At 43.7% G+C, this 25,168-nt stretch overlaps 1 protein-coding gene across 3 annotated transcripts in view; it reads left to right on the forward strand.

Moving 5' to 3' along the window:
- Nucleotides 1-25,168, forward strand: part of STRN (striatin) — a 283,653-nt gene that overhangs the window by 248,783 nt on the left and 9,702 nt on the right. For all 3 annotated transcript variants that reach the window (XM_063917900.1, XM_063917902.1, XM_063917901.1), the window contains 3 exons: nt 10,782-10,829; nt 15,475-15,596; nt 23,843-24,010. In XM_063917900.1, the coding sequence (XP_063773970.1) occupies nt 10,782-10,829; nt 15,475-15,596; nt 23,843-24,010 (338 nt within the window). The remainder of the gene's footprint in view (nt 1-10,781; nt 10,830-15,474; nt 15,597-23,842; nt 24,011-25,168) is intronic.

The following is a 25,168-nucleotide window of genomic DNA, read 5'->3' on the forward strand; positions in this document are numbered from 1 at the left end:
CTGCTCATCAACAGGCTAATACCATCCCTACAGTGACGCATGATGGTGGCGGCAGGAACTGGGAGACTAGTCAGAATAGAGGGAAAGATGAATGCAGCATTGTACAGCGACATCCTGGATGAAAACCTGCTCCAAAGCGCTCTTGACCTCAGAGTTAGGCGATGGTTCATCTCTAAGCAGGACAACGTCCTTAAGCACACAGCCAAGATATGAAAGGAGTGGCTTCAGGACAACTCTGTGAATGTCCTTGAGTGGCCCAGACTTGAATCTGATTGAATATCTCTGGAGAGATCTGAAAATGACTGTGCATCGACACTTCCCATCCAACCTGAAGAAGCTTGAGAGGTGCTGCAAAGAGGAATGGGTGAAACTGGCCAAAGATAGGTGTGCCAAGCTTGTGGCATCATATTCAAAAAGACTTGAGGCTGTAATTGCTGCCAATACTTATGAATACTTGAATACTCATGTACATGTGATTTCTTAGTTTTTTATTTTTAATAAATTTGCAAATATCTCCAAAAAAACTCTCTTCACATAGTCATTATGGAGTATTGTGTGTATAATTTTGAGGGGAACAAATGAATTTATTCCAGCTTAGCATAACAAAATGTGGGAAAAATGAAGCGCTGTGAATACTTTCTGAAATGCACTGTACTTTTGCACTAGATAGTCAAAATTGACTTGCCTGCACAGTCTATCTAGGCTTGCGATACCGACCTCGCGGGACTGCACATCGGGATAGCAAGGTGACTTTAACTTGCGATCGGCACTAACTTTCCTTACGACTTTGATTATATAGTCAAAATTGCAAGCAAAACTCTCACCGTGTACACACACCTTTAGTGATGAAACGTCACTCTGAATTTCCTTTCTCACATTCATTTTTTAGTGGTCACATTTGTTTAGCTTTGAATTAAAAGACCACATCACATAACATTGAATTTTTCGCAATCTTAATTTTTATTGACCATCAAAAAAAGACATATAGAAGTATATGTGAACACATTGTGGGTAGGAGAATATCACAAATAAAGAATGCAATGTACAGCACAAAGCCATATCTGCCAGTGCATCATAATATTAAAAGAAAACTGCATGAAATCTCCACAACATTGTAAAGGTAGTCAAACTTAGGAAAGAAGAAAAAAGGAACAAAAAGTAGAAAGAAGAAAGAGGGGGAAGAGAGTGAGAAGGAAGACGGGAAGGACGATGTCATGGTTTGTAAGATGGCATAGGGAGGGCTGCTGTCATGTAGGTTTTATAAACCTGAGATTCTTTAAAGACGAGCGATAAACCTAGAGTCAGTTGTTGGGGTGTAGCGAGTTCCTCCATAGCCATGTAGAAATCAACTCTTTGGAGCCAGCGAGTAATAGGAGGCTGGAGGGTAGTCCTCCAGTAGCATGGTATAGTGGCCCTAGCCGCATTCACCAGATGTCGTAGTAAGGAGCTTTTGTATTGGGATAGAGGAATGTCCATCAGACCAAGAAGCCAAAATTCAGAGGTTGCAGGGACTGGATATCCAGTGATTTGGCGAGTGACCGCTTGTACCTGTTGCCAGAAACCAGTCAGCTTATGACCGTGCCACCATACGTGGATAGGGGTACCAAGCGCCTGTTCGCAGCGCCAACAGTAGGCAGGCACAGTCGGGAACATCTGGTGAATGCATTCAGGCAGTGGTACCACCTAGACATCATTTTATACTGGGTTTTGGAAACCTGAATAGGAGAGCTGGCAAACGTATAGGCGAATATTCGAGACCACTGGTCTTCGGTAAGATCACTTTGGAGATCTCCGTGTCATCCTGCTACAAAAAGAGGAGTCGAGAGCGAAAGGCAAGTTAAACAGTGTTGATACAACTGGGATAGCAGGTGTCTATGAGGGGAGTCATTGAGACATAAGGTCTCAAAGGGGGTCAGACGCCACCCAACAGTACGGGCTGGTAGGGAGGTCACATAGTGTCGGATTTGTAGATAAATCCAAAAGTTGCTGGAAGGCAAATCATAGGTCTGTGTCAGCTCAGAGAAAGACCGAAAGCCAGTATGGGTGATCAAATGAGATATTCTAGAAATACCAACTGTAGCCCAGTGGGACAGTAGAGTTTGGGAAAATGTGCTCGGAGGTAAATCAGGGTTAAGTAGCAGAGGTGTGGGTAGAGAGGGGTTCAGGCTAAAGGCTGGAAAGTGTTTACATTTTTTCCAAAGACGTTTGGTGGGATCTAAGGTAGGGTGTTGGTATCGTTGGGTTTTGCAACACCATGGGGTATATGCAATTGTGGCTGGAATTCGACCGTTTTTAAATTCGACACAATTCGATAGTCACATACCCTCCCGCCGGGACCCGAATTCGACATATTCAATAAAAAACGGATTCGACAGTCCCGCTGTCGAAAAACGGACCAATTGACGGATATGTGCGTCCTGGATTCGACTTTTTGGACGGCACAAAAATGATTAAAAAAAGACAGAAAAAAATTGCGTGGGGTCCCCCCTCCTAAGCATAACCAGCCTCTGGCTCTTTGAGCCGGTCCTGATTGTAAAAATACGGGGGGAAAATTGACAGGGGATCCCCCGTATTTTCACAACCAGCACCGGGCTCTGCATCCGGTCCTGGTGCAAAAAATACGGGGGACAATAAGCGGAGGGGTCCCCCGTATTTTTAACACCAGCACCGGGCTCCACTAGCTGGAGAGATAATGCAACAGCCGGGGGACACTTTTATACCGGTCCCTGCGGCCATGGCATTAAATCCCCAACTAGTCACCCCTGGCCGGGGTACCCTGGAGGACCGCGAGTAACCTCACCGCTGACCGCAAAGTTCCCACCATTGAAGATAATGGAGCGGCTGTGCGATGTGCCGTCTGACAGCTCAGACGCGCACAACCAATCAGGAGAGTGCCACGATGTGGCGCTCCCTTATTGGCTGAAGGGACCCTCTGTGACAGGAGTCACAGAGGGTCCCTTACGGCTCCGAATCAGTACTGATTGGGCCAGATGGTGGCCCATCTTACCCCATACAAAACGACTTACCATAGCTTGGAGTTCTCTAAAAAAAAAAAAAAAAAAAGAGGTGGGGATAGTGATGGGTAAAGTCTGTAAGAGATGAAGAATTTTGGGGAGGACATTCATTTTTACGGTGTTAATTCTGCCCCACCAAGAAAGGATAAGGGACGACCATTTATTAAAATCATTCTTAAGTTTGTGCAGTAACGGGAGTAAATTAAGTCTATATAAATCTGAATGGTCTTGAGACCGAATAACCCCCAAGTATGTAAAATGAGACGAGTGCCATAGAAATGGGAACGTGTCACGGAGGCCTTCAATCACTCGTTGCGGGGTGGAGATGTTCAAGGCAATCGATTTGAAATAATTAATCTTGAAATTGGATAAGGTGTGAAATCTTGTAAATTCCGCCATCAAGTATGGCAGAGAAACTACTGGCTCTGATATCGTAGCTAAGAGATCATCGGCATACAGTGCACGTTTGTATTCATGGGTCCCTACCCGTATACCATGAATGTTCCGGTTGGATCTAATAGCTTTGGCTAATGCCTCCATACAGAGCACAAACATGAGTGGGGAAAGAGGGTAACCCTGTCTCGTTTCATTTCTAATTTCAAAAGGACCGGGAGGGTACCATTCACTCGGACTCTGGCTGAGGGGGATCTATATAGGGCCATGATGCGATGGAGACAAACAGGGCCCAAACCCAGATGGTTTAGGAGGCCTTCCATAAAGTGCCAATCAACTCTATTGAAGGCCGTGTCTGCGTCAGTGGACAGGAGAACCACTGGAGCCGACCCAGACCGAGCAAAGTTGATTAGCTCTATGATTTTGGACGTGTTGTCCTTTGCTTCTCGGCCCGGGATGAAGCCCACCAGGTCCCCGTGAACCACATCAGAAAGGAGAGGGTTCAGGCGAATGGCAAGCAATTTGGCATACAGTTTCAGGTCACAATTCAGTAAAGTAATAACTTCAGCATTGTGTGGGATCTTTGCCCTCTTTATGTATTACAGAGATATGAGCTTCCAAAGTCTGTTTGGGAAAGCCACCATCTTCGGATACCGCATTGCAAGCCTTTAGGAATAGGGGTAATGGGGAAGATTTGAACGCTTTATAGTAACATACTGGGAAACCATCTGGACCTGGTCTTTTGCCCACTGGGGTTGACGACAAAGCCTCCTCAAGCTCCTCAATCGTGAATGGCGATTCCAGTGAATCGAGGTCAGTTTCAGAAAATGTTGGGAAATCAATCTCGTGTAGGTAGTTCTGAAGCAGAGTCTTCAAGTCAAAGACCTCTGAAGGGGATTGGCCTGTACGTAAATTATAAAGGGAAGCGTAGTATCGTTGGAAAGATTCCACTATCAATGGGAGCGTGTGAACCAGGTTACCATGAGGATCGCGGATCGAGTGGACGCAAGACTGTAGTCTCTGTGCCCTCAGTGCACGTGCAAGCATAGAGCCTGGCTTATTGCCCCTAAAGAAGAATTTGTCGGCATTTACCCAAATCTCTTTTGGTAGTATCACTAAGGAGTTTGTTCAGCATCTGTCTGGCCTCAGATCGAGCAGGACTTGAGGGTCTAGTGTAGACTGGTGTTAAATTTCCAAGGTTGCAATACGGTCAAGGAGAAGTTGTCTTTTGGCCATTCTTTCTCTTTTTAACCATGTGCCCAGTTGTATGCATTTGCCCCTGATGACACATTTGTGTGCCTCCCAGATGGCCAACGCACCAACATCAGGCTTATCATTATGTTCAATATATTCTGTGATAGCTGAGCTAATCTCTGATGTAAGGTGTGTGTCACTGAGCATGGAAGAGTTAAGCCTCCATGTCCAGGGTGTACGTGTCGATGGGGACAAGTTGACTGAAGCATATACTGGTGCATGGTCTGACCAGGATATCTGTCCGATCTTACTAGAGGGAAAAAATTGCAGAAACCTATGGTCCACTAGAAAACATTTAATTTTTATATATGGAGCTGGACCAAATAATTTTGGTCAGTGTTGTGACTTTCAACTGTAGTTACGTTCAATTGAATTTAAATATAATTTCCTCTACCCTTTGCCTTTATTACAGGCAGCAGTAGGACCAAGTTCACTTTCCTTATAAGACTTGTTCCTAGTTTTGAATCCACCAGTCTATACAATGAACATGTCTGCAAACTTTCACTTTCTGTGCGATTTAGGAGAACCCTCAAACTAGAATGGTATCCTGCTGCAAAAACATACCTCCCGATTTTCACGGGGCAGTCCCCTTTTTTGGGACTGTCCCACCCACAGCCCGCAGTGTCTGATGATGGGGGGGGGAGGTGCAGTTGGGAGGCTCCTGTCCGTGTCTGCTCTGCAGGACAGATGCTTTGCGCATGCGCACAGGGTCTATTCATGGTAGACAGAGGGTCTGGGGGCCTGCCAGCAGCTCCCAGAGCCCTGACCATGCCCCCATAGTGTCAGAAAACAGGGGCGATCGCAGCACTCCTGTGAAGCCACTCCCCCTTTTTTTATAGGTCATGTCCCCTTTCGGGCATGGGAGTCCTGCTTCCCACTCCCGATGTTGGGCGGAATGCAAAGGGGTGAAAGCCTATGTCTGACATGTTTTACATAAATGCCAATTATTTCCAGTATATTATTCAGCTAAGTAATATGGCCTTTTATTTATTGTAATGGTTTTACTTGCTCATGTGCTGAAAGCTTAGCAGTCCCTTTTAATATTATAGAAATATTTGAAACAAGTGTAATTACGGAGTTGTAAATAAAACCTTAAAGAGCAAGAAAGGTCCCTTTTTTATATAAATATGAAAGGCTGTGTATTGCTCTGCTGAATAATATACATTAGTGCTTAGTTGAATTATATACCCCTTTTAGACTGAATGAGGCGGGTTGTGCCCGGGACCCTGACATGGGTGCTTCCTGGCTACGACCCGCCTCAGGCCCTTCAACGACACTGTTTCCAACCTGTGGTTGGTGACAACCGTGATGCAGCAGGAGCGGCGCTTGGAGATCACATGATCTCCATGCACCGCCCATCCACACATAGTGAACGGGAAATGGGTCGCATTGACCCGGCTCCTGTTTACACAGCACAGAGAGCCGGGTTGAACCCATGTTCAACCCTGCAAGCTACCCGAGTTGGAGTACTTGGTCACTCGACCCGGATTATTCCAACTGGACCCTTTTACACCGCACAGCAACACGCTCATGTGTAATAACCTGTGTTCAAAGCTGGTGGTGTAAAAGGGGAATTAATGTGTCCATATAAAGTTTGCTCACTCCTCTGCTGCCGGTTGCTATGTTGAGTGGTACTTCTCTAGCAGAATAGGCACATGTCCAGTGACAGACTTTGCAGAATACAGTGTTATGGATTACATGGGGCAGATCCAGTCCCCATAAGAAATTAAACATGTTGGAATTCCTTGATTCGCTGACCAATAAATGATTGGGATCGGCGAGTTGGGTATTTTTAACATGCTGGATCGCCAATCATGAATGGTGATCGGAAGATCATATCAGCGTCGGCAGAACAGGAGAATTGGTCTGTAGATGTGTAGCCCGCATTACGCTGTCTTGAATATTTGACGTTTATGGGGTCCATTCTGGATATTTTTAGGACACTGTCCTGAAGATCTGGAAGGAGTAGCCAAGCATCTGTAATGGAGTGGGGAGCAAACACCAGTGTGTTTTTATGGCTTTGGCATCAGTAATCATTTCTATAACTCTAGTTCCCAGGTTATTTTAATGTCAAACTTTTGCCCTCCTTTAGTGGGTTCAGATGAATCTATATGATCCAATATTTTAACTTACTGAACCATGATTAGAAAGAGACAATAAGTCGAAAATAGTTTTAACTAGCAGCAGTACCCGGGTCCGTTTGGAATGGAGTGTGTGATGGCACTGTCACGCCCAAGTGAAGATTTTCTCCTAGGCATTGTGAAATCTCAACAAAAGCAAACCGTTTAAAAAAAAAAAAAAAAAAAAAAAAAAAAATCTATATATTGTACAAGTTGAGTATCCCATATCCAAATATTCCGAAATACGGAATTTTTTGAGTGAGATTGAGCTAGTGAAACCTTTGTTTTCTTATGGCTCAATGTACACAAATGTTTAATACACAGTTATTAAAAATGTTGGCTAAAATGACCTTCAGGCTGTGTGTATAAGGTGTATATGAGACGTAAATGCATTCTGTGCTTAGACTTAGGTCCCATCGCCATGATATCTCATTATGGTATGCAATTATTCCAAAATACAGAAAAATCCGATATCCAAAATACTTCTGGTCCCAAGCTATTTTGGATAAGGGGTATTCAACCTGTATAGCTCTTTTGAGTACTAATTAACGACGCTTCCCTAAAAATAAGTCTATCATGGTTCACATGATCGGCTGCTATTGAGGCGCATACGCCTGCCACTGCCGACTTGCAAGAGCAGTGCAGGGGACCCCTCCCGCCCCTTGGAGCTCCGCCTGCAGCCCAATGACAACAGTCATCGTCGTGATGATACTTAGCCTGAGAAAATTACCTACACAATGGTGAAAACCGCATCGCAGTCTGTTCAGTGGTTGAGTTTATCGCAATCAGATAAACAGACGTTCTCATTTATAAGATGTATAAATAGATGGATGTTGTTCGAGATTTACAACTTGCAAGTCATAACAAAAGCAGACAAGATTGATACCACACAGGTTGGTGAGTGTATTATATAGAAATACCAACTATAGTAAAGAAATATTGATTCAGTTCAAATCGCGTGGGTTATTGTTGCACTGATGAGTAGAATAACAATGTACTGCTTTTTGGTGCATTCTTAATTTTATTAGAAATACATTTCAAATAAACTGAAAACACAAACAGAATTATTTAAAAATGTTTATGAAATAGTGGTTTTGCTGAACTTAAGCAAAGTGCTCCTTAATTTTGGCCAATCTAATTGGATAATGGCAATGTCAGCTTGGTGGCGGTCCATAATCTTGTTTTAGATGTAAAAAGCAGTATTCTTGCTATATGTGAGTGAAGCATTCATAGTGTTTGGCAACAATGGATAACTGTTGAGTTTAACAGAAAGGAGAAATCAACTGTGCTGTCACGTGTTTATACATTTCTGATGACTCGTTTAATGGTAAAACCATCTCTTGCATGCAGTGGAAGCGGCCATTTTATAGACTGCCCAAATGTCCCAGAGAGAGTGTACAGGATATATTCCTCTGCATTTGTTGGCATTACGGAAACATTTTGCAACTAGTGACTCTGTGATATTACATTGCATATTTATCATGAAAATTCTCACATATTGGTACATATTGCCCCCAGTGTAGGTTAATTTGAAAATAGTACTCGAAGTCATCATACTCTCTTTCTTCAAGGGTTCAGTATGATTTAGCTGCGCTTGCCACAGGTTCTATTCCCACTCTAAGGGTGTTGTGGGCAAGCACGAGTGGGAATAACCCCATTGAGCCGGGATTCCAGCTGTCATTATTGTCAGCAGTCGGGATACCAGAATCGTATCCTGACCGCCGGGATCCCGACTGCCGGCAAATTAACTGCATACCTTCTACAATGTAAATAATTAGTTTTTATCTGCAACGGTTCAGTATCTACATTATGTTATACTTTATATTGGCTCAAGAAAGTGTAGGTTAGTCCCGTTATGCAGATTTCATAATTTAAGTTGCAGTTTGACTTAATGACCTTAATAAAATAAATGGTCAAGTTTTGAAGTACATATTATAAGAATTGTAGCATATTTCTTCATTGTTCCTCCATTTTTGAATGCTTTGAATTAAAATTGGTGTCTTACATTTCCTTTTGTATGTGAACTGTAAACTACATTTACCATCGCATTCAGACATCAATAGCAGATTACCTGTTCAGTTCATTCACTTGAATCATTAATAGTCCATACAGACTGGTGTGTTTTAATAAACTTGATTAACCGCAACCCATAGCTTAGCGCACCTGTAAATGTGTATCTTTTTGAAAACTGCATCTGTGACAAAATAGGAAGATATGTTCAAGCCAAACCCATCTGGAAACCATGCGTAAACTACATCTCATATTATTTAGATTAGGCGGAACGTAAGTTTTCAACTTCACTGACACATGACTAAATTAAAAGTGCTCAAAATAATGCATTATAATAGAAGCTAAATAAAATGCAAATATGTATATCACTGTTGGTGTAATGAATTTTAATTCATATTAGTTTAAAGTACTTAACTGACATTGTAAAAGCATCTTAAATGTACAATTTGACATCTGTGTATATAGCCTCAGACCTGGGCAACTGGCGGCTTTGGGTTGCATGCTGCTGTCCCAGACTTCACCTGCATTCCCCATGGGACCCTCACAGTGTATCAGTTGACTGTGCTTTAGGCCGGCTCAACACTGACAGGTTTATTCTCTTCACAAAGTTCTTTTGAGGCAACTGTACAGATCACGAATAAGGAGTCTTATCCCAAAGTTTACAACGGTCTTTAAGCCGATGTTTTGTAAACCTCAAAAATGCTTGGCCATATGAATCAGTGGATGTAAAATAAAAATGCATAAACACATATATACTTATTTAAAATATTTACAGTTCCAACAACGGCATGTTAATAAGTAAAACAAACCAAACATTTTTTTTTAAACATGATCATTGTTTAAAAGCAAAAAATAGTACTGAGAAAATGTTTGTGGACAAATCTTAAAGAATACAACAATACTGCACATACAACGGAAGATACCCATTTAGCTAGGTTTACTGTGTTAAGCCTGGTACACACCTGATAAATTCTGTAGGCCCGATAAATGCTCAGACCTGGCATAGCTATTATCGGATCAGTGTGTCTCTGTGCACACTGAGAAACTTTTAGCTCCATTTGTGATGTTTTCATCAGGAACGGGAAGGTGAGGATACAAAATTTTCACCCATGATATCCTATCCAATCCTACTGATCTGACCAACGAAGGAGCTTCAGCTGATTGGCCTAATAATTGTATAGTGCACAGGTTCTCAAACTCGGTTCTCAGGACCCCACACGGTGTATGTTTTGCAGGTCTCCTCATAGAATCCCAAGTTAAATAATTAGCGCCACCTGTGTCTAAGATGTGTCAAAGAAATTAATACACCTGTGCTCCTGCTTGGCTACCTGCAAAACATGCACTGTGTGGGGTCCTGAGGACTGAGTTTGAGAACCTGTGGTATAGTGTATACCTGGCTTTACTCTATGCAAAAGTCACTAGGATTACCAAGTGTAATAAACCTGAAGTGCAACTGAAGTCACAATTGCAGAGTTTGATATAGTGAAGTCAGTCTTGTACAGAATGTAATATACCTGTCATAGGAATGTAGTTTGCTGTGTCAAGAACAGCAATTCTCTGCATGTTTCCAAATTCCAGCACAAGGGGGCGCCTGCTGATCTCACTGCTAGCTTGGAGATGGATACATTTATCTTTCTGTCCAATATCAACAGCTATTTAGTAATGTTTAGTTATGTTAACTACTGCACAGAATATTTTAGAAAAACATCAGTGTTGCAGATCATTGGAACGCAGGCATAAGGTTTGGCCGTGTGTTTTGCCTTCAGGCCTCATTTATTTTCCCTTACTTCTAAAGCTTCAACATGGAGAAGTTAATTTAACCAACATTGACTTGTGGAGCAGTTAGGCGCTCCGTGCTGCAATGTGCATTCTTGGTGACAGCTTATTAATCCTGTCTTAGGTCTGACTATAATTTGCTCTGTCTGGATCATGTATTACTTATACAGTCAGCTTTTCTTAAAATAACTTTTCTTTTTTTTTTCTATTCTAGAAGCACATCTCTTGATGTTGAACCAATTTATACATTCAGAGCTCACAGGTAATAAAAAGTTTTATTTATTTCTATGTTAGTTAATAGGTTAAATTATCAATGTTCACGTTAATAAATATTTAGGGCGGGATGTTATGAAGTCAGAGTTCGGCAGCCGTGTGGGATGCTGGCTGAACTCAGACTTTTTTATTTTTAAAGGGGCAATCATGTACAAGGCATGGTTTAGCCTTGTACATAGTTGCCCCTTTATAAAAAAAAACTGCCAAACTCTGACTTCAATACATCACGGCCTTAATCATCAAGTTCAGAAGGGAACGGGTTGGAGCTTTGTAAAGAGTACCACATTTGGTATTGTTACAGGTCTGGCCTACTGTAAAGCAACAAGAAGCAGTAGTATACATGTAAAATGCCTGGCCTCTGTAATTGTGAATATCCACTACAAATCCAGTACTTTATTTATAAAATATGCAAGTTTCCTGGATAAAAGAAGATGGCCTAAATCACTGACCTTCTCGATGTTTCTTTATAAACCTTTACCAATCTACAATTATTTCAGTGTCTGAGCTCTTAACACTGCCTCCTACAGTTGTTGATATCTGTTACATTAAATGTGGTTGTATTCACAGGCAGATGTCCCTGGTAAGACTATTACACTCAGATTTTTTTTTTTTTTTTTAAATGCACATACATTTCACTTACACATACAGTATAACCTATCTTGGTTTTCTCCTATAGCCTTATTTAAATATAATATCAGCTTACTGCCTGCTGGCTGTGACATATAGTGCTTGTTTTAGTACAACCTTTTACTGTCTAAACATGTTCCATAGCCGCTATCAGACACTGACATGCTATGTGTAGGGCTCATTCACATAAATGACCATTAAAAATGGGTAAAACACATGAAAGCAAATTGCAATGTAGCATAGTTGCATTATAGTCATGTATTTTGTGTGCGTTACATTACCAATACAGTCTATTGCACTGGAAACGCATGTAAATGGTTGAGAAATTGGGCAGGTAACTGCCGCCAAAAAGCAGGTGGAGAGCTACAACTAAAGTGCATGTTTGGGTACCTGCAAAACATGCACTGTGTGGGGTCCTGAGGACTGAGTTTGAGAACCTGTGGTATAGTGTATACCTGGCTTTACTCTATGCAAAAGTCACTAGGATTACCAAGTGTAATAAACCTGAAGTGCAACTGAAGTCACAATTGCAGAGTTTGATATAGTGAAGTCAGTCTTGTACAGAACTTGAGCCTGTCCATAATGTCTTCTATATATCCCTAAGTTTATGCCTTAATACAAATGGTGTGCAATGTATGCTAACCATGCCACATGTGCCACAGGACTTTATGGGGTATATGCAATTGCGGTCGAATTCCCGAAATTGTTGAAAAACGGGACTTTTTCGCCAAAAAAAAAAAAAAAATCGACAATGCAATTCAGTACTTTCCGTCAAAAAAACGGACTTTCAAAATTCGACTTTTTGAAATTCGACATTTGTCAAATTCGACATTTCTGCAATGGTACAAATGCAGCAATTCGCCAAAAGTATATTCAATTGAAGTTTGGAAATTCGACAACAGTGCTTTTAGACGGTAAATTCGTCATTTTCAATCCGCCACACTTTGGTGGGGGAATCTAATAAAAAAAATTTAAAACATGTTTTTTTTGGTGTTTTTTTTTATTGGTAATAGCATATCTATTTATATTAGAAGGGATTAGGTAATTGGTTTGTCTATTTTGGAGGCACAAGTATTATTTATATATTTTTAAAAAAATTATTATTTTATTTATTTATTTTTTTAATTGGAATGGTAAAATCACGAAAAAAAATGGCGTGGGGTCCCCCCTCCAAAGCATAACCAGCCTCGGGCTCTTCAAGCCAGTCCTGGTTCTAAAACTCCGGGGGGGGAAATGACAGGGGATCACCCGTATTTTTAAAACCAGCACCGGGCTCTGCGCCTGGTGCTGGTGCAAAAAATACGAGGGACAAAAAGAGTAGGGGTCCCCCATATTTTTTACACCAGCATCGGGCTCCACTAGCTGGACAGATAATGCCACAGCCGGGGGTCACTTTTATACAGCGCCCTGTGGCCGTGGCATTAAATATCCAACTAGTCACCCCTGGCCGGGGTACCTTGGGGGAGTGGGGACCCCTTCAATCAAGGGGTCCCCCCCCCCAGCCACCCAAGGGACAGGGGTGAAGCCCGAGGCTGTCGTGTCCCCCCCCATCCAAGGGCTGCGGATGGGGGGCTGATAGCCTTGAGAAAAGTGTAAGAATATTGATTTTCCAGTAGTACTACAAGTCCCAGCAAGCCTCCCCCGCAAGCTGGTACTTGGAGAACCACAAGTACCAGCATGCGGGAGAAAAACGGGCCCGCTGGTACCTGTAGTTCTACTGGGAAAAAAATACCCAAATAAAAACAGGACACGCACACCTTGAAAGTACAACTTTATTTCACACCTGCCGACACACACATACTTACCTATGTTGACACGACGTTCGGTCCACTTGTCCAAGTAGAATCCACGTGTACCTGTGAATAAAATTATACTCCCCTAAATCCAGTGTCCAGATTATAATCCACGTACTCGGCAAAACAACAAAACGGCAACCCGGACCGAAAGGGGTCCCATGTTTACACATGGGACCCCTTTCCACGAATGCCGGGACCCCACGTGACTGCTGTCACAGAAGGTCCCTTCAGCCAATCAGGAAGCGCTACTTCGTGGCACTCACCTGATTGGCTGTATGCGCGTCTGCTGTCAGACAGCGCATCGCACAGCTCCCTCCATTAGTTTCAATGGTGGGAACTTTGCGGGTAGCGGTGGGGTTACCCGCGGTCAGCGGCTGACCGCGGGTGACCTCACCGCTGACGCAAAGTTCCCACCATTGAATATAATGGAGAGGCTTTGCGATGCGCTGTCTGACAGCAGACGCGCATACAGCCAATCAGATGAGTGCCACGAAGTGGCGCTTCCTGATTGGCTGAAGGGACCTTCTGTGACAGCAGTCATGTGGGGTCCCGGCATTCGTGGAAAGGGGTCCCATGTGTAAACATGGGACCCCTTTCAGTCCGTTTGGTCCGGGTTGCCGTTTTGTTTTGCCAAGTACGTGGATTATAACCTGGACACTGGATTGAGGTGAGTATAATTTTATTCACAGGTACCCCGGATTCTACTTGGACAAGTGGACCGAACGTCGTGTCAACATAGGTAAGTATGTGTGTGTCGGCAGGTGTGAAATAAAGTTGTACTTTCAAGGTGTGCGTGTCCTGTTTTTATTTGGGTATTTTTTTTCCAGTAGAACTACAGGTACCAGCGGGCCCGTTTTTCCACCCGCATGCTGGTACTTGTGGTTCTCCAAGTACCAGATTGCTGGGGATGCTTGCTGGGACTTGTAGTACTACTGGAAAAAAACAATATTCTTACACTTTTCCAAAGGCTATCAGCCCCCCATCCGCAGCCCTTGGATGGGGGGGACAGCCTCGGGCTTCACCCCTGGCCCTTGGGTGGCTGGGGGGGGGACCCCTTGATTGAAGGGGTCCCCACTCCCCCAGGGTACCCCGGCCAGGGGTGACTAGTTGGATATTTAATGCCACGGCCGCAGGGCGCTGTATAAAAGTGACCCCCGGCTGTGGCATTATCTGTCCAGCTAGTGGAGCCCGATGCTGGTGTAAAAAATATGGGGGACCCCTACTCTTTTTGTCCCCCGTATTTTTTGCACCAGCACCAGGCGCAGAGCCCGGTGCTGGTTTTAAAAATACGGGGAATCCCATGACATTTTTCCCCCCGGATTTTTAGAACCAGGACCGACTCGAAGAGCCCGAGGCTGGTTATGCTTTGGAGGGGGGACCCCACGCCATTTTTTTTCGGGTTTTTTACCGTTTTTCCCTGTTTTTTAAAAATCGGAACAAAATCCGTCAAATCGGCCGTTTTTCGACAGCGGGACTGTTGAATCCGTTTTTTATTGAATATGGTCAATTTCGGCACCCACTTGCCGAAATTAGACGGTCAAATTGTGTCGAATTAAAAAAACGGGCGAAAAATTGCCGTGATTCGCCGCTAATTGCATATACCCCTATGTCTTTGAAACTACAGTGTGTGTGTGTGTATGTGTGTGTGTGTGTGTGTGTATATGTATATATATATATATATATATATATATATATATATATATATATATATATATATATATATAATAGGCACAGTAGAACCTGTCATCGATATGAGAGTACGGGGCAAATAACTCCTGAAGCAACCAGGTTACCGTCAGTCTGATACTAAGTATCTTGTGCACCCTCATGTATTACAAATAGAAGTTCAGTTTTCGGTTACTGCTTAAAACGACCTCACTTTCATGATGGACATCCCATCCTCATAGATGTGTGACAGGATCACAAGTTGCAAATGGAGTGTGTGTGTTGCAGTCAAAAAGGTGTAAAAATTGCTATTTTATTATGAGGTATTTTAATATGGAATTATGCACAGGTGCTAGCTAGGTAGATAAATATTTAGTAGTTCCACAATGGTCAGTGTTTCTTGTATAGATTTTATTTGTTCTAATTTAGCTTTCCCTAGATGAAGGTTGAAGTTCCAAGCCTACATCATGGTTATAGACAAACTCCATAAAATGTGTGATGTGTGCTACAGTATATTAAAGTCTCCTCTTTGTTGATGTATTTCAGGGGCCCGGTTTTGTGTGTAGTAATGAGCAGTACTGGGGAGCAGTGTTACAGCGGTGGAACAGATGGTGTTATCCAGAGCTGGAATACACCAAACCCCAATGTGGATCCATATGATTCTTATGGTATGTTTATACACTGATCCTGGTTATGTTCAGATCATGTAATATTGTCATGCATTTGCCTAATTTTCTTCACACATACACTTAATCTTTTAGTTGCAACACTGGATTGTCAACTGTATGACCCATGGTTCAATATTGTGTTCTTTCTTCTGATTGCTCTTTTCTAAGTAAATATTTATTTAAAAATGGAATAGATCAATATTGTTCATTTGTACATAATTAAAATATGATTTAGATTTATGGGGACTCGTCAATTGTCCTGGCCACCCTTGCTTTGGCTTTCCATAGCACTGTTTTATTCAAACCATCTTTTACTAATTACACACAAGTTAGAAGTCTAAAAGGATTTAGACCATTCTTTGTTTAATCTCTCAAATCCATCCTTGTCTAATTAATCCCTTGACATAAACACATCTCATTCCCAGCTATTACATCGCTTATGCCTATTGTTCAATATAGAAAGCCTTGTTTATCCCAGAAATTTTGATGAGGTTTTATAAAGGACAGAGAGACCTTGGGTTTAGTAAGACTTGGGGGTCTATTCATGAAGCAGTGAAAAGAGTAGAGAAGTGATCCTGTGGAGAAGTTGCCCATAGCAGCCAATCAGCTGCTCCGTACAATTGTATAGTATGCAAATTATAAATGTTACTTCAATTCTGATTGGTTGCCATGGGCAACTTCTCCACTGGCTCACTGCTTCATGAATAGACCCCTCAGTCCTGCTGGATTTTTAACCTATGTGCCAAAATATCCTAACATAAGTTTTGATGATGACTAGATCTAAATGTTAGGACAGGTAAACATAGACTTTCTGTTAACAGCAAAAAAAATAAATCCCTTAGGTGGATAAACACAAAAGCTGCATAAAAAGCCAAACAATATATAGTGTAATACTTACTCACGTATTAGTGAGCATAGGGCCTATTTCAGACCTGAACGCTGCAACAGCAGCGATCTTAGTCTAAAGCCCTTTGGGGAGAGCGCACGCGCACCCAGTTGAGCCCAGTGAGATGCGAAAGCATCTCATGGCTGTGATCACCGCTACCTGATTGACAGAGGCGGGAGGGGGCGTGCCTACGGCGTTAGACCGCCATTGATGGGACGCGGCCCGGACAACACAGTCGTGTATCTTGTGAACATGATGCTTTCACACCCGTGTGGGGGCAGGGCCTGACATGTGGGCTGGACTAGCCCTAAGCTGGGCGTCCCCCAGCATGTCTGAGAATCTGATCGTAGATGTGCTCAGTTTAGCACATCTACAATCAGCTCTGAATCACCCCCATAATACAGTGGCGGGCAACATATGGCCCTAGGGCTGCATTTGTCCTTCCAGGGATAAACTTATCATTGGCATGATAGCTAATACAGTACACAGCTGAATGCTGAAAATAAATATTGGAGGTCATAAACTTTTCAATATACTGTAATAACCAAATTTAGAGGATATTTATCCCAATATACAGTAAACAGTTGTTTCATTGGGGGGAAACAAGAATACAGAATTAATTTGAGTAGGTGAAATAAGTCCTTCCTGGTGAAAGCAGTTTGTAAAAAATGAAAACCTGTCAGATTTGATCAGGAAAACACATCGACCTGAAGAGGTTAATTAAAGAGTTTTGGTTTTTATTATACAGCAGGGTTGTTCTATGAAATGTAGGGCACAATACATGAAAATTAAATTTCACATAGCTAACATTTTAGTATATTTATGCTGCTAAAGTATAGAGCATAGTATATTGTGTGATGATTGAAAATCGATAAAGTGATGTGTTTATTTCCCGCGTGTGTATATATTGAGCATATATGGAAGTTGAAGTAGATGCAAAAATGGCTAATTTCCACGTATTATTTAAACGTATAAAATGATAATATATTTTATACATCTTCACAGTTAATCAGGAAGATAAGCAAGCCTACTGTAAATTGATTTATTCACATGGATTCTACAGGTTTGAGTAATTTTGTATCTGAGCCCACTGACCGGTGACAGAAATGTAACATGAGTCACATTTCGTATGTAAAATGAATCACATGTGAAAAATGATTTTAAGTATAGTTTGGTTCACATTAAGCTTTTTGTTTGTGTCAGTCATAAGTTTAGGGTCTTGTAATTGTATAGTATAACAATCATATTGTAAAATTAATTAGGAGAGCAAGTTTAAATACGGTAAATATATGTCCCCTCAGTTCTTATGCCCATTCTGTTGTAACATGAGTCATGCATATAAAAAATACAATGTAACTAAGTGTACATTCTTTTTTCTGTTTCTAAGCATTAATGACAGTATGACTACCTACCCCATATATTATTGTCATATTTTATTATTTCTCTGACGTCCTAGTGGATGCTGGGGACTCCGTCAGGACCATGGGGAATTAGCGGCTCCGCAGGAGACAGGGCACAAAAATAAAGCTTTAGGATCAGGTGGTGTGCACTGGCTCCTCCCCCTATGACCCTCCTCCAAGCCTCAGTTAGGTTTTTGTGCCCGTCCGAGCAGGGTGCAATCTAGGTGGCTCTCCTAAAGAGCTGCTTAGAAAAAGTTTTTAGGTTTTTTATTTTACAGTGAGTCCTGCTGGCAACAGGCTCACTGCAACGAGGGACTTAGGGGAGAAGAAGTGAACTCACCTGCGTGCAGGATGGATTGGCTTCTTAGGCTACTGGACACCATTAGCTCCAGAGGGATCGAACACAGGCCCAGCCATGGAGTCCGGTCCCGGAGCCGCGCCGCCGACCCCCTTGCAGATGCCGAAAAGTGAAGAGGTCCAGAAACCGGCGGCAGAAGACTTTTCAGTCTTCATGAGGTAGCGCACAGCACTGCAGCTGTGCGCCATTGTTGTCACACACTTCACACCAGCGGTCACGGAGGGTGCAGGGCGCTGCAGGGGGCGCCCTGGGCAGCAATGAGAATACCTTGTTCTGGCTAAAAAATACATCACATATAGCCCCTGGGGCTATATGGATGTATTTAACCCCTGCCAGGTCTCAGAAAAACGGGAGAAGAAGCCCGCCGAAAAGGGGGCGGGGCCTATTCTCCTCAGCACACAGCGCCATTTTCCCTCACAGAAATGCTGGTGGGAAGGCTCCCAAGCTCTCCCCTGCACTGCACTACAGAAACAGGGTTAAAACAGAGAGGGGGGGCACTTATTTGGCGATATGATTACATATATTAAGATGCTATAAGGGAAAAACACTTATATAAAGGTTGTCCCTGTATAATTATAGCGTTTTGGTGTGTGCTGGCAAACTCTCCCTCTGTCTCTCCAAAGGGCTAGTGGGATCCTGTCCTCTATCAGAGCATTCCCTGTGTGTGTGCTGTGTGTCGACATGTATGAGGACGATGTTGGTGAGGAGGCGGAGCAATTGCCTGTAATGGTGATGTCACTCTCTAGGGAGTCGACACCGGAATGGATGGCTTATTTAAGGAATTACGTGATAATGTCAACACGCTGCAAGGTCGGTTGACGACGTGAGACGGCCGGCAAACCAATTAGTACCTGTCCAGGCGTCTCAAACACCGTCAGGGGCGTTAAAACGTCCTTTTACCTCAGTCGGTCGACACAGACACGGACACTGACTCCAGTGTCGACGGTGAAGAAACAAACGTATTTTCCTTTAGGGCCACACGTTACTTGTTAAGGGCAATGAAGGAGGTGTTACATATTTCTGATACTACAAGTACCACAAAAAAGGGTATTATGTGGAGTGTGAAAAAACTACCTGTAGTTTTTCCTGAATCAGATAAATTAAATGAAGTGTGTGATGATGCGTGGGTTTCCCCCGATAGAAAATTATTGGCGGTATACCCTTTCCCGCCAGAAGTTAGGGCGCGTTGGGAAACACCCCTTAGGGTGGATAAGGCGCTCACACGCTTATCAAAACAAGTGGCGGTACCGTCTCCAGATAGGGCCGCCCTCAAGGAGCCAGCTGATAGGAGGCTGGAAAATATCCTAAAAAGTATATACACACATACTGGTGTTATACTGCGACCAGCGATCGCCTCAGCCTGGATGTGCAGCGCTGGGGTGGCTTGGTCGGATTCCCTGACTGAAAATATTGATACCCTTGACAGGGACAGTGTTTTTATTGACTATAGAGCATTTAAAGGATGCATTTCTATATATGCGAGATGCACAGAGGGATATTTGCACTCTGGCATCAAGAGTAAGTGCGATGTCCATATCTGCCAGAAGTTGTTTATGGACACGACAGTGGTCAGGTGATGCAGATTCCAAACGGCACATGGAAGTATTGCCGTATAAAGGAGAAAAAGACAACGTCTTTTCAGCCTCAGTCCTTTCATCCCCATAAGGGCAAGCGGGAAAAAGGCCAGTCATATCTGCCTTGGGATAGAGGAAAGGGAAGAAGACTGCAGCAGGCAGCCCATTCCCAGGAACAGAAGCCCTCCACCGCTTCTGCCAAGTCCTCAGCATGACGCTGGGGCCGTACAAGCGGACTCAGGTGCGGTGGGGGGGTCGTCTCAAGAGTTTCAGCACGCAGTGGGCTCACTCGCAAGTGGACCCCTGGATCCTACAAGTAGTATCCCAGGGGTACAGATTGGAAATTCGAGACGTCTCCCCCTCGCAGGTTCCTGAAGTCTACTTTACCAACGTCTCCCTCCGACAGGGAGGCAGTAGTGGAAACAATTCACAAGCTGTATTCCCAGCAGGTGATAATCAAAGTACCCCTCCTACAACAAGGAAAGGGGTATTATTCCACACTATATTGTGGTACTGAAGCCAGACGGCTCGGTGAGACCTATTCTAAATCTGAAATATTTGAACACTTACATACAAAGGTTCAAATCAAGATGGAGTCACTCAGAGCAGTGATAGCGAACCAGGAAGAAGGGGTCTATATGGTGTCCCGGGACATCAGGGATGCTTACCTCCATGTCCCAATTTGCCCTTCTCACCAAGGGTACCTCAGGTTCGTGGTACAGAACTGTCACTATCAGTTTCAGACGCTGCCGGTTGGATTGTCCACGGCAACCCGGGTCCTTACCAAGGTAATGGCCGAAATGATGATTCTTCTTCAAAGAAAATGGACGATCTCCTGATAGGGGCAAGGTCCAGAGAACAGTTGGAGGTCGGAGTAGCACTATCTCAAGTAGTTCTACGACAGCACGGGTGGATTCTAAATATTCCAAAACCGCAGCTATTTCCGACGACACGTCTGCTGTTCCTAGGGATGATTCTGGACACAGTCCAGAAAAAGGTGTTTCTCCCGGAGAAGAAAGCCAGGGAGTTATCCGAGCTAGTCAGGAACCTCCTAAAACCAGGAAAAGTGTCAGTGCATCATTGCACAAGGGTCCTGGGAAAAATGGTGGCTTCTTACGAAGCGATTCCATTCGGCAGATTTCACGCAAGAACTTTTCAGTGGGATCTGCTGGAAAAATGGTCCGGATCGCATCTTCAGATGCATCAGCGGATAACCCTGTCTCCAAGGACAAGGGTGTTTCTTCTGCGGTGGCTGCAGAGTGCTCATCTACTAAAGGGCCGCAGATTCGGCATTCAGGACTGGGTCCTGGTGACCACGGATGCCAGCCTGAGAGGCTGGGGAGCAGTCACACAGGGAAAAAATTTCCAGGGAGTGTGATCAAGTCTGGAGACTTCTCTCCACATAAATATACTGGAGCTAAGGGCAATTTACAATGTTCTAAGCTTAGCAAGACCTCTGCTTCAAGGTCAGCCGGTATTGATCCAGTGGGACAACATCACGGCAGTCGCCCACGTAAACAGACAGGGCGGCACAAGAAGCAGGAGGGCAATGGCAGAAACTGCAAGGATTCTTCGCTGGGCGAAAAATCATGTGATAGCACTGTCAGCAGTGTTCATTCCGGGAGTGGACAACTGGGAAGCAGACTTCCTCAGCAGGCACGACCTCCACCCGGGAGAGTGGGGACTTCATCGGGAAGTATTCCACATGATTGTGAACCGTTGGGAAAGACCAAAGGTGGACATGATGGCGTCCCGCCTGAAAAAAAAAAAAAAAAACTGGACAGGTATTGCGCCAGGTCAAGAGACCCTCAAGCAATAGCTGGGGACGTTCTGGTAACACCGTGGGTGTACCAGTCGGTGTATGTGTTCCCTCCTCTGCTTCTCATACCCAAGGTACTGAGAATTATAAGACGTAGAGGAGTACGAACTATACTCGTGGCTCCGGATTGGCCAAGAAGGATGTGGCACCCGGAACTTCAAGAAATGCTCACAGAGGACTCATGGCCTCTGCCGCTAAGAAGGGACTTGCTTCAGCAAGTACCAGGTCTGTTCCAAGACTTACCGCGGCTGCGTTTGACGGCATGGCGGTGGAACGCCGGATCCTAAGGGAAAAAGGCATTCCGGAAGAGGTCATTCCTACCCTGGTCAAAGCCAGGAAGGAGGTGACCGCACAACATTATCACCACATGTGGTGAAAATATGTTGCGTGGTGTGAGGCCAGGAAGGCCCCACGAAGAAATTTCAACTCGGTCGATTCCTGCATTTCCTGCAAACAGGAGTGTCTATGGGCCTCAAATTGGGGTCCATTAAGGTTCAAATTTCGGCCCTGTCAATTTTCTTCCAGAAAGAATTGGCTTCAGTTCCTGAAGTCCAGAAGTTTGTCAAGGGAGTATTGCATATACAACCCCCTTTTTGTGCCTCCAGTGGCACTGTGGGATCTCAACGTAGTTCTGGGATTCCTCAAATCACATTTTAAACCGCTCAAATCTGTGGATTTGAAATATCTCACATGAAAAGTGACTATGCTGTTGGCCCTGGCCTCGGCCAGGCGAGTGTCAAAATTGGCGGCTTTGTCTCACAAAAGCCATATCTGATTGTCCATTCGGACAGGGCAGAGCTGCGGACTCGTCCCCAGTTTCTTCCTAAGGTGGTGTCAGCGTTTCACCTGAACCAGCTTATTGTGGTACCTGCGGCTACTAGGGACTTGGAGGACTCCAAGTTGCTAGATGTTGTCAGGGCCCTGAAAATATAGGTTTCCAGGACGACTGGAGTCAGGAAAACTGACTTGCTGTTATCCTGTATGCACCCAACAAACTGGGTGCTCTTGCTTCTAAGCAGACGATTGCTCGTTGGATTGTAGCACATTTCAACTTGCACATTCTGTGGCAGGCCTGCCACAGCCTAAATCTGTCAAGGCCCATTCCACAAGGAAGGTGGGCTCATCCTGGGCGGCTGCCCGAGGGGTCTCGGCATTACAACTCTGCCGAGCAGCTACGTGGTCGGGGGAGAACACGTTTGTAAAATTCTACAAATTTGATACCCTGGCTAAAGAGGACCTGGAGTTCTCTCATTCGGTGCTGCAGAGTCATCCGCACTCTCCCGCCCGTTTGGGAGCTTTGGTATAATCCCCATGGTCCTGACGGAGTCCCCAGCATCCACTAGGACGTCAGAGAAAATAAGATTTTACTTACCGATAAATCTATTTCTCGTAGTCCGTAGTGGATGCTGGGCGCCCATCCCAAGTGCGGATTGTCTGCAATACTTGTACATAGTTATTGTTACAAAAAAATCGGGTTGTTATTGTTGTGAGCCGTCTGTTCAGAGGCTTCTACGTTTGTCATACTGTTAACTGGGTTCAGATCACAAGTTGTACGGTGTGATTGGTGTGGCTGGTATGAGTCTTACCCGGGATTCAAAATCCTTCCTTATTGTGTACGCTCGTCCGGGCACAGTATCCTAACTGAGGCTTGGAGGAGGGTCATAGGGGGAGGAGCCAGTGCACACCACCTGATCCTAAAGCTTTATTTTTGTGCCCTGTCTCCTGCGGAGCCGCTAATTCCCCATGGTCCTGACGGAGTCCCCAGCATCCACTACGGACTACGAGAAATAGATTTATCGGTAAGTAAAATCTTATTTTTTGAATTTCAGCTCCATTTTTGTGCATGGTGCATTAAAATTAAAAAAATAATAAAAATGTACGTGAAATGTAACATGAGTCACATGGAATGACCCAGCATATTCTTTTATATCTATGGGGCACGACTTTGATCTGCATAGTGTGTCCTGAAAATACAGTATTAGGAGAACAGTTTTATTCACTTGACTATAAGTACAGTATGTGGCACACCAGTTATGGCCTCCTCTGACCTGCCGCTGCACATCTAGCTGACTCTACAGTAATATGTTAAATATGTTGTGGACATAGATCAGATGTGCTGTGTGCCACACACAATGTGAGAGCATTTGTCATATTCTATACAATTTTGTGCATGTATTTCTAAAGATGTGCTCTTTCCCCCCCTATACAGATCCTTCTGTACTGCGAGTACCATTTGAAGGCCACACTGATGCTGTGTGGGGCTTGGTGTACAGTGCGGCTCATCAGCGTTTGTTGTCCGCCTCAGCAGATGGCACAATAAGAGTATGGAATGCATTAGAAGCCTCCCCTGCATTAAGTATATTTAATGACAGCCAAGGTAACCTAATTAGCATGTTAATGTGCAGAGGGACAAAGCTGTATTTTGCTGTAGTCATCTTGGGTATTTCTGTGCTACGCTTCTATAGTTAAGGCATCAAGTTGGAAAAGTTAATTAGATGTAAGTTTTCTTAAAAGGGGCTTTATAATCTATTTTTGGTGTGAGCATGCGCTGCTTTCATATGTAATTACACATATAAATAAACATTTCTCATTTGGCTCTAACAAATTGCATAACATTATTTGTACACTGCTTGTTCCACTTTGGACATGTTTCTGAAGTTGTACTGATGTACTTTTAAAAATGTAAATGTCCCAATGTGCATATTTATCATACAGATTTTGCAGTTATTTAACAGCCAAATGCAGGAGATTATTGTCATTGGTGACTGCAGTCTGACCCCTACAGTATGGTTCAAGCACCAAAAACTGCTTGTAAGTCTAGTCCGAGAGGCTGCTGCCATCCCCACATGTCGGTATCCACCTATGGATGCATTTTATCCTTCACCAAAGTGTTTTGACAACTGACACCCCGTGCACGTAACTGGAGGAGTCTGAAATAAAAACTCTGGGTTTTGGGGGAGGAAGGGGGGGGGGGGGGGGGGTTGCAGGGATGTCATGCGCAGGGTCAGTGGTTCTTGCAACCGCCGCCCCTACAGAATTGGTTTAATACATAGTTGTGAATACTATGGGGGGGAAAAAGGCTACTATCGTCAGCGATACAGATTAATTGTGGCTCTGCTGTGATTATTGCTTCTTTGGCCCCTTGATCTGCTGTATCAGCATAGTCCATTAAGCATTGTACATGTATCTACTGACGACCATATCTTCCAGTCTTTGCTTGGTAGCTACTCATCAGTAATAGGTGGTGGTTGGTTGTCCATTTTTGTCAATTTGTGACCAACTAGGTTTAAGTTTGCATTATTGGACATTCAAATTGCAGTATGTTACTGGTTTCGGTAGCTGTTTTATTCTATAGCCTTTCCACTTAATTTTACTTGGAGTAATGAATAATAAATAAACAAGCATAGTAACAAAGACAATTAAAGTTCTCACCGAAGTATTGATCAACAGCAAATATATTTTATTAATGATTCTGTACCTTGGTTCTTGAAAACCAGAATTCAAGAGCACTGTAAGTGTAGCATGGAACTATTCT

This window comes from Pseudophryne corroboree, chromosome 4 (genome assembly GCF_028390025.1).
Source record: "Pseudophryne corroboree isolate aPseCor3 chromosome 4, aPseCor3.hap2, whole genome shotgun sequence".
In the NCBI taxonomy this organism is placed as follows: Eukaryota; Metazoa; Chordata; class Amphibia; order Anura; family Myobatrachidae; genus Pseudophryne; species Pseudophryne corroboree.